Genomic DNA, 10,078 nt, shown 5'->3' on the forward strand with positions numbered 1-10,078 from the left:
AAGTTTTACTTTCTGAGATTAATTGGCAGGATGAAAATGAATATTAATTACTTATTTAAATATAAAATATATCATTATATATTTTTTACATTTTAAATAAATTTTAATAAATTAAATAAAGAAATAAGCTATAAATAAATTAAAATATTTATGAAGAATGAATTTAAGAATTAATATATAAAATATTATTATTTTTGGTTTCAAAATCATGAATAGTTGATATTACTGTTTTTTATTAAAAAATAAGAGTAGTATAATTAATAATTAATGACCTACCCATTTGTGATATGTTTTGCCCTGGATAAATCTCCTTATCAGATAGGTTTTCATCAGTTTCAATAACAACTTGTCCATGAGCGTCAACGCGCGTTGTGCAATGTCGTCTTGAGTGATTGGATAATTGAGAGTTTGGATACCTATGTCCTGTCACTCCCACTCCAATCCCTCCTGATCGTTGCTGGTTCGGATCAACCACTACTCCTGAAAGACCCATCATCATACTAGATTGGTCCTGCATTTGCAATTGCATCTGATGTGACTGATCTCCTTGTAAATGCATCTGTTGATGTTGTAATTGAACTGGTCCACCTAATTGAGAAACTTTGTTTATTTAATAGACATACTAAATTTTATTTGCTGAAATTATATGAAATTAGAATTGAAAAGTTATTTTCTATAAAAATCATATTATTTGTATGTATAACTAAAAATTTCTTTTTCAAATTTTTAAGTGCATTTTAAATATTACTTGGCTTTAAATATCGATCTTTAAAATTTAGGATATATTTTAAAATGTTTTTTTTTAATAAAATTTATAAAGTATATATAAAATATACAAAAACCGCATATTATAAACAAATATAAATCATAACCATATATTAGTAATTAATGTAATTATTTTTAAATAATACTTTTGAAATACTGTATGCACTTATCATTTTTAAATATCAATTTAAATATAAAAAATATTTTAGTATAAAATTATATTTTAATTATGTAAATAAAGTTTTATTTAAGATGACAAATTGTAAAGAGTTTCGTGTAACGTAAAGCTATTTTGAAAATTATATAAACTCTCTCTGCGTTGATTCTTTAATTAAAAATTTGTTTTAAGAATATTTAAGAAATTCTTCATTAATTTATAAGGAACGATTTAATATTTACTATATTATGCTAAGTTTTTCTTGTAATTTAAGTTTTCTAAGTAATTATATTGTAAAAGAAAAAATTCAAATTAATCTCTTTCATGTATTAGAATGAATAGGTTAAAAAATTCTAATAAGCCTGTAAATAACTTACCTCTCAGAACGCTGCAAGGTATTGCTGTAGCACAGCTATCCCCAGATTGGCTTTCTCTGCTTTTAGTCCTTACAGTAATATGTTTAGGATTAAGTCCCATGAGCTTGTGTATATCGACGAGTGCATGATCACCAGTAGGGCTATCGACGTCAGTAACTTTTTTCCCATCAGCATAAACGGCGTAACCTGTGACTGCCGAACCATTTAGAGCAACAGGCTGCCAAGTCACTAGCAATGTTCCGTCTTGTGGTCCAGCCTCCACCTGAGTTACAAATACTCGTTCAAATAAATTAGCCCCACGCTTATACTAGACACTACCTCATGTTATTTAGAAAGACTTCATATATATATCAGAGCAACATTATTTAATAGTGTTTCAATATTATAAAATTTATTTGTATTTATAAAAGAAATTTATTTAAATAATTTTAAGCAAATATTTTATATAATATTTATTACCTATATTAAAAAAGTACTGAATTTATTCGTTATATCGAGTCATTATGTATATTTAGAATAATAAAATAATTAAAAATATTAACTTAATTTAGTAAAATAATGATTATTATCTTGAGCAACATAATAAGGAATAAAATTAATTTTATATATAGACATAGTAATATTTGCTTTAGATATTTAACAAATTCGATCATTTTATAAAGCATTCAAAAAATTAAAGTTATGATACATAATTTTAATAACACTATACATTTATACTATTTTTCTTATTAATAAAACTTAACATTAAGAAAATTATATTAGAATATCTTATTTTTAATAAAATTAAAATTTTAATGAAAGCTGTATTCCATAACAAATTTAATATCCTGATGAAATTAGGTAAACATATTAGAAAAATACTATTATCAATTAAAAAAGTAATATTTAAAATATTTATTTAAAACATCATTTATCCATTTAATTTTTTACAATTATTTTATATATTTTTATATTGTTTAGAATTGAGAATTTTTATTTTAAGTTTATAAGCTAATCGTTATATAATACTGATTTAAATCTTTCAATAAACTCTAGATATTTTCTGATTTCTTCAAAATGTATATAAAAAAGATAAAAAAGAAAAAATATATATTAATACTAATCAATGTACATTAAGTTAGTCCACCAGATAAAACATACAATAAAAATTACTTTTTTACTTTTGTGGCCAAAATCTTCAATTATTGATAATTTTTTTAACGTTGTATTAAAAAATGAAACGAATAAAAACAAGAAATGTTATATAATTTGTTAAAAGGAAAAATATAATAGAAATTCATCTAATTTATTGAAAAAATTGTCTTAAACAAGATTATTAGAAATGACATCTACATTAAACAACAGAACAATAAATTAAGACACGGTTTAAGTAGTATTTAGAATTATCCTATGGCCACCACGTAGTTGCCTGGTGGGAAAAAAGTGTGGGCAAGTGGAAGGGATGGTGCTTCAATTCAGTATTTAACACATCTGTTGTTCGTGCTTGTTATTTCGTTTATTTTATAACTACAATATAATGATTATACGTTTATGATGAGAATATGATGAGAAATAAGGCAGGAGGTCGTAAATCTCCGGATCCTCTTGATGCAATACGCTTGGTGGTAAAGTACCACACTAAAAGGTGGTAGATCTTAAGTCTTTTGATAGTTCTTCGTGTAGTGCCACGTGGTGAGGACTTGATTGCTGGTTTGCTCCAAGCTGTCTTGTGGCGTGGAAGGGTGAGACAGGCCTTCGGTAGCGGCTCTGCTAAGAGTGCATAAGATTGCACCTAGTATGAGAAAGGCCTGCAACACCTTCGTGCTCAGAGCATTAGTATGTATGAGGCTCTGTTTAGTATGAAGCTGTTGAGTGTTCCTTCCATAGTTGCTCTGCTGAGAGTATGTGCGATTTCCCGAGTGACTTAGTTTTGGATGAAGAATATCTCAAGGCTGACTAGCGCCTTGGTCGACTAGTTCATGGCTGAGTAGCTATTATCTCATGTTGCGCTTGCCTTAAATATCAACATGGAAGCTTTGTTAGTTGACAACAAAGGACCGCTCATAGTGCTAGAAACAGTGGGTGCGACTGTGGTAGGAGAAAAAATGGAAGTGATTGTGCACTGATATCATTTCGGATGTACCGGTTTACCGATCCTCCGGAAATTTTTCATAGAAGCTATGACCGTTGAATGATTTCCCCGAAATCATAACCGTTGAGGTTTTTTCTCTAAATGATAATATTCCAGATTCAGAGAATCTTCCGCCTGCCATAAGCAACTCCATGGATGATTATTCCTTTTGGTTGGAGATTGGTAGCACTGACTGTTTATGTATTGGTCTAACAACAGTGGTCGAGGCTGGTTTTATTGTGACTACTCTAGTCAGTCCATTATTGCCAGAATAAATGTTGATTACTTAGGCGAGGGTCCATTTGCACGGAGAAAAGCGCTCGGCGGTGATAAGTACCAACGAACAATCTTAATGTTATTCTGTGGATGATGGCACTTGAAAATTGATTGCTGCCGTTGTAAAAAGTGAAATGACTATTGTGACCAGAGTTGCTGTACGCGTTGTCGTATGAATTGTCAATGGGATATCCTGATATTGATGATCCATTCAAAGATGGTTTTGCAATATAGTGTGCGAGCTCTCGATGAAAAAACATCATAGAGTGAGTATTTTTACTATCTGTTAATGTTCAAAGGTGCCTTGAATGAATAGTCTTTGAGCGCTGCATCAATCCTGATGAAGATTGTACCACAATCTGAATACAATGTGTTTTCAATTCCTCGATGAGCTGTGAATCGTCTGTATGCGGATATGAAACCATTGATTATGTAGTTACTGACTACTTCGATATGTACCGCAGATGTAGCAAACACACAACACGCAAATCCATGATTTGTTGACGTGAAATGCTGCTCTCTCCCTGTTACTACTTCGTGCTCTCGGGCACTATACGTTGTCGTTAGATTCAGTCTTATTGTGGAAGTGAAATGCTTATCTCTACCTGCTGCCACTTCATGCCCTTGGGCACTATATGGAAAGGCTTGTGATGGATTCTTGTGAGATAGGCCTTAGATGGCCTCGTGCTAGACGCACTAGTATTGGAAGGATTGCAACTGCTTCTGCTCGGGGCACTAGTATTGATTATACCTAAAGTGTTGATGAACTGTGACTTGCTTTGGTTAAAGCTGAGATTTGTTCATCATGCAGTAGTGTATTATGCCGTTTCTGACACTTCATACAATTGCGTTTGCTCTTGCACATGTAAATGGTATGAAGACCCGAGCAATTGTAACACAAGTTTCGGTTACTTAGGAAATCCTTTCTGTTCGCTATCGGCATTTCAGTGAATATTGGGCATAAGGTCAACAAATGTTGCTATTGACAGCAGTCGGACATCTTGTTATTCTCGGGGCTTTCTTGTGGATCCTTCAATTCAATCTTTATTGTCGACTGATAAGCTTTTACCGTCGTCTCCCTTAGTGTATGAGACAGGGCTATGCGACTAGGTTCAGAGATTGTTTTCTGTTTTCCAGAGCCCTTACTCGAGACATTGGGAACGTTTTGAATTACTCGAACTTGGAGTACGAGTTTGAGTCGCCTAGTGAGCATTCCCATTGATATCTCGTGTACTGAGTGAGTCTTTGTGTGACTTGGTGGACGGTTATTCAATCCCATGAGTCAATTGCGATGTCTAACTGGCATAACTTTTTTAGCTAGTCACTTGCATCACTAATTAGGTCTTCTATCAACTCTGCCTCATCCTTCACTATTGATAATTTAGAGACGAGTTCGTTAGATTCTCCAAGTCAATGTAAGTCATTTTGTAATGAAAAACTCAAATGACCTTGACTGCTGAGCGTTCTAGTGATGTTCGGAGGTAATGAAGTTTTTGTACCTCCCTGAGCCCATGGCTATCCATGATGATTGATTGAAACATATCTCAGAACATAGCCCATGCTAAGTAATTGCCTGAGAATTTGGGAATTGGAACGTCTGGAAGACGAACCACTTCCCTTGATTGCCCTATCGTTGGTGATGCATCTTTCGACCTTGTGGTTGGTTTTGTTGACTCATTTAAGCCACCATGTAGTTTGTTGATGAGTGATTGCACAGTTGAGTATTGCTCGAGTTCGACCCTTCGTGCCTTATTCATGAACTATTCACGATTTTTGCATCAACGCTGCCGGGCATGTTAACTTCAGGTAAGTGTGTTCTTTGTTAAAGGCCTTGTGTAATTCTTCAACCTGTTCTTTCACAACCAATACTTCTTCAATGGATGTGTCCAAATAAGATAAAGGGGGCTGGTTCATTAACTTGTTTAATGCTATAATACGATTCCATGGACTTTGAACTTACAAAAGCTCAGCGGGGATCGCTCTGTGGCGACGCTGTGAGTTATGTGTACTTACCTTTCTAGTGTAATAGGTACATCAGGATTTGTACTTTCCTTTGTTTCCTTCTACTGGCGGTTTGGCATTTTCTTAGTGATATATAGGAGAAGAAGAACAACGGAATCCTTACGGAGGAGATTCATTAGTACATTGTGACACAGTTACCGTGTATCTTTATGATAGAAACTGGAGTGTTGATGGTATATGATCAGAGAGTGTAGTGGCATGTCTATTGATCGTGTAAATACTGAAGGAATACACTGACTTCCACTTATCCGGCTCGAAGGACCAAAATGTTTAAAATTCGACTATGGCCACCAGGTAGTTGCCTGGTGGGAGGAAAGTGTGGGCAAGTGGAAGGGATAGTGCTTCAATTCAGTATTTAACACATCTGTTATTCGTGCTTGTTATTTCGTTTATTTTATAACTACAATATAATGATTATACGTTTATGATGAGAATCGCTGAGATTTTGCCGTTTCTTGATTGTTGCCAAATGGTGTCAGTATACTCTACATGTAAAGGCAGGAGGTCGTAAATCTCCGGATCCTCTTGATGCAATACGCTTGGTGGTAAAGTACCACACTAAAAGGTGGTAGATCTTAAGTCTTTTGATAGTTCTTCGTGTAGTGCCACGTGGTGAGAACTTGATTGCTGGTTTGCTCCAAGCTGTCTTGTGGCGTGGAAGGGTGAGACAGGCCTTCGGTAGCGGCTCTGCTAAGAGTGCATAAGATTGCACCTAGTATGAGAAAGGCCCGCAACACCTTCGTGCTCAGAGCATTAGTATGTATGAGACTCTGTTTAGTATGAAGCTGTTGAGTGTTCCTTCCATAGCTGCTCTGCTGAGAGTATGTGCGATTTTCCGAGTGACTCAGTTTTTGCTGAAGAATATCTCAAGGTTGACTACCGCCTTGGTCGACTAGTTCATGGCTGAGTAGCTATTATCTCATGTTGCGTTTGCCTTAAATATCAACATGGAAGCTTTGTTAGTTGACAACAAAGGACCGCTCATAGTGCTAGAAACAGTGGGTGCGACTGTAGTGCAAGAAACAATGGAGGTGATTGTGCACTATCGGTATCATTTCGGATATACCGGCTTTTCCGAACCTCCAACGACCGTTGGACACTTTTCTTAGAAGTTAAGACCCTTGAAGCATTTCCCCGAAATCATAACCGTTGAGGTTTTTCCTTGAAATGATAGCCATTGGGATTTATGATTCTCTGAATCTCGAACAAGTAGCATATTATATTAGTGACATAAATATTTATTTTTATAATATTTCGAAAAATAAAATGGGTACATAAATTATTTTATTAATAAATTCAATAAATATTAAATGAAAAAGCTACTTCTGAAAAATAAAACAACACATTAAATCGTAAAATATATAGTATTTGAACGATATTTTTTTCAACAATGGAATGACTGTTTGAATTCTGAAATTTAACACACGATTAACAAATGTAATCTAATTTAATATTTCGTATTAATATTCAACGTGAAGAGAATTAAAGATAATGAACTAGGTACAAACTTGGATATCGACCGGAGGATCAGGCAATCCTTTAGGTAAAGTCTTGAAGTGCACATGACAGGCCTGACTATTAGCCATTTGAGCATTTTGGTCCTCAAAGTGCGTAGCCCTTAGATTTTTAGCTTTAACAGTGACCCTATAGATTGTTGACGGTGCAAGACCAGTTATCGTATGCCGATAAACACCTGGCTTAACAGTGCGTACCTCCACATTATTGACACAAACAATGTGCTGATGATTGCTATTACTTGGTAGCCAAGATATAACAGCACTCGTAGCTGTCACATTCGAGGCCTTAACAGCTGTCGGACCAGTTGACATATCTTTACCAATCACCATAGTACATGCAGCATCACGTGATGTACGGCGTGAATGCGTTACCGAGCGTACACTTATCCGATGTGGCTGTGAACAAACAATTTATTTATTACTAAATTTTATTAGTCAAAGATACACAAAATATTTTAATGTAATTTTAAAAATGTAAATTATTATTATTCATATAAAAATATTGTTAATAAGGTCAATTAATTTTGTATAATTAATATATCTTTATTCAAATATATTGAATTTCATTTCTACTTTTTAAAATTGTTTTATTAAAATAATATTTTATTAAATATTTTAATTATTAAATAATTTATATACTAATATTATAATATTATTGATTGAGGTGGCTTATTTAGAATTTTTTAGTTAATTTTAATTTTTTTTAGTTGATTTCGTCGCTACATAACGTTAGTTACGTATTTTACTTTCTTTAACGATTAAATAGTATTTATATAATATGAATTCTGATATGAAAATGTATAAAATATTATAATTAAAATTATATTTCTTTCTCACTAATAATCTTTCCTCGAAAACTATGTCCTTACAATCTTAATTAACAATGTATATTAACTAGCAACATTATCCAGATTTCATATAAATGTTATTATTTAAATCCATACAATCTGTATTAATACAGCATAGTAATACAATATAAAATACACTATAGTGAAAACTAATTGTCAGACTAACCCTATTTGAATCAACTCCTTCAACAAGTGCTCGTGTTCTTTCAGATGCCTTGACAGTCACTTTTAGAACACCATCCACGTACACATGATAAGACTCGAGCTGATGAGGATTGTCTGGAGCTGTCCATCCAATTAAGACGCTCTTATTCAGTTGGCGTTCAAGGGTGAGATGTTGTGGCGCCGGAACTAGGTCCGAAAACAGGTAGACTTCTTCAGAAGGAAAAAGAATAGGACAAGCCTAGCTGTAGCTAGAAATTGCTCTAGTTGTCTAATCTTTATAAGCGAGCCTAAATAACCAGCATTCAATACAGTTGTTGCCGGAATGTGCACTGACGAGAATGCACCAGAAGGATTTATACCTACCAAACCGCCGATCCAAAAATTTAAAAAATACTTTATTCTTTCATTATTTAATTTCTTTTAAAAACAAACTATCTTGAAAAATAATTACAGTTATGATTTAAAATTACAAGAATAATTTCATATACCAACTAGAAAATCATATTATATTTCTTATATCATAAGCAATAGCGATCAAACAGGTAATAAATTGAAAAACCTAACATTAAAATTAAATAGATTATTTAGATATTTTCTAATCCATATCCATAAAGTAAATACTTTCAATAATTCAAAAATAATTATTTTAATTACTTACAAAATTAAGAATTAAAAAAAGAAAGAGAGTTTCACTTTATACCAGCCGTACGTAAATTAATATCTATGAATTAAATTTATTATTTTTTAAAAGAATTTATACCGACAATATTTTACATAAAAATTGTGTAATAAAAATATTTTAACCTAGTGCTAACAATTAATTTTTTCAAAGCATTGATTAGAATTCACTGTTTACTAACATTTTTTTCAATATACTAAATTATCCTAAAAATTAGTTAGAACTGTTGTTAGTTTATAAAATCTCAAAATATTATTAAACATACATTTGTTAAAGTATTATTATAAATACAAATTACAGCAATGACATACCTGGCGGCTCTTGTTCATCTTCTTCAGCGATATTATCGAGTTCTGCATACGCTGATAGTTCAGCTTGACGATTGCGATTTCCTTCTTCTAAAGCTGCCAATTCTAAATCGATATCCTGTAAATAACACTAATATCCAAAATATTAAATCTTTCATACTTTATAATAAATTATTTACAAAAGAATTATAAAATAATTTTAAACAGTTTAAACTTTTACTAATTTTAATTATTTTTTTTTTGATTATTCATTTCTGACGAATACTAAATTTTTTTTTAATGATCAATATGTCATTTTTAATAAATCACATATAGCTTATACAGATATTATCATTGTGATAAATAATTACACGAATATTGTAAAAATGCAATCAAATACATTTAAATAGTAAATATCTAAAAACATCACAGTAAGAAATTTGTATCCGTTATGCTGTTACAATATCGAAGCAAGTAATATAGGTAGCTTGTAATATAGAAATTCAATACTTATAAAATTATATACGTTAAATCATAATGTTGCAAAGAATATCATAAATAATTGTATTATCTAACCACATAGCGAGTTTCAATAAAAAAAATATAAGAAGTTGTACTTGAAATTATAACTGTAAATATTAATACTATTATTTTAATAAAATACAATTCAATTAATAGTCTTTTAATAAATTAGTTTTTAGACACTCAAAATAAAAAGGGGCTATCTTCTTTTTCTATATACATTAGATTAGACTATATATAGAGTAGTATACAAAATGTAGATATATATATATATATATAGTATATATATATATATATACAATATATAGTACATTACATAATATATATATATATATATATATATATATATATAT

At 31.6% G+C, this 10,078-nt stretch overlaps 1 protein-coding gene across 1 annotated transcript in view; it reads right to left on the bottom strand.

Annotated features, from left to right (window-relative positions):
• Rbp (RIMS binding protein) overlaps nucleotides 1-10,078 on the bottom strand; it is a 30,621-nt gene that overhangs the window by 12,269 nt on the left and 8,274 nt on the right. The window contains exons 7-11 of the mRNA XM_011505235.1: nucleotides 9,228-9,354; nucleotides 8,239-8,423; nucleotides 7,216-7,620; nucleotides 1,300-1,561; nucleotides 277-588 (exon numbers count right to left, since the gene is read on the bottom strand). Coding sequence (XP_011503537.1) covers nucleotides 277-588; nucleotides 1,300-1,561; nucleotides 7,216-7,620; nucleotides 8,239-8,423; nucleotides 9,228-9,354 — 1,291 coding nt within the window. The remainder of the gene's footprint in view (nucleotides 1-276; nucleotides 589-1,299; nucleotides 1,562-7,215; nucleotides 7,621-8,238; nucleotides 8,424-9,227; nucleotides 9,355-10,078) is intronic.

Source organism: Ceratosolen solmsi, unplaced genomic scaffold, assembly GCF_000503995.2.
Source record: "Ceratosolen solmsi marchali unplaced genomic scaffold, CerSol_1.0 scaffold93, whole genome shotgun sequence".
In the NCBI taxonomy this organism is placed as follows: domain Eukaryota; kingdom Metazoa; phylum Arthropoda; class Insecta; order Hymenoptera; family Agaonidae; genus Ceratosolen; species Ceratosolen solmsi.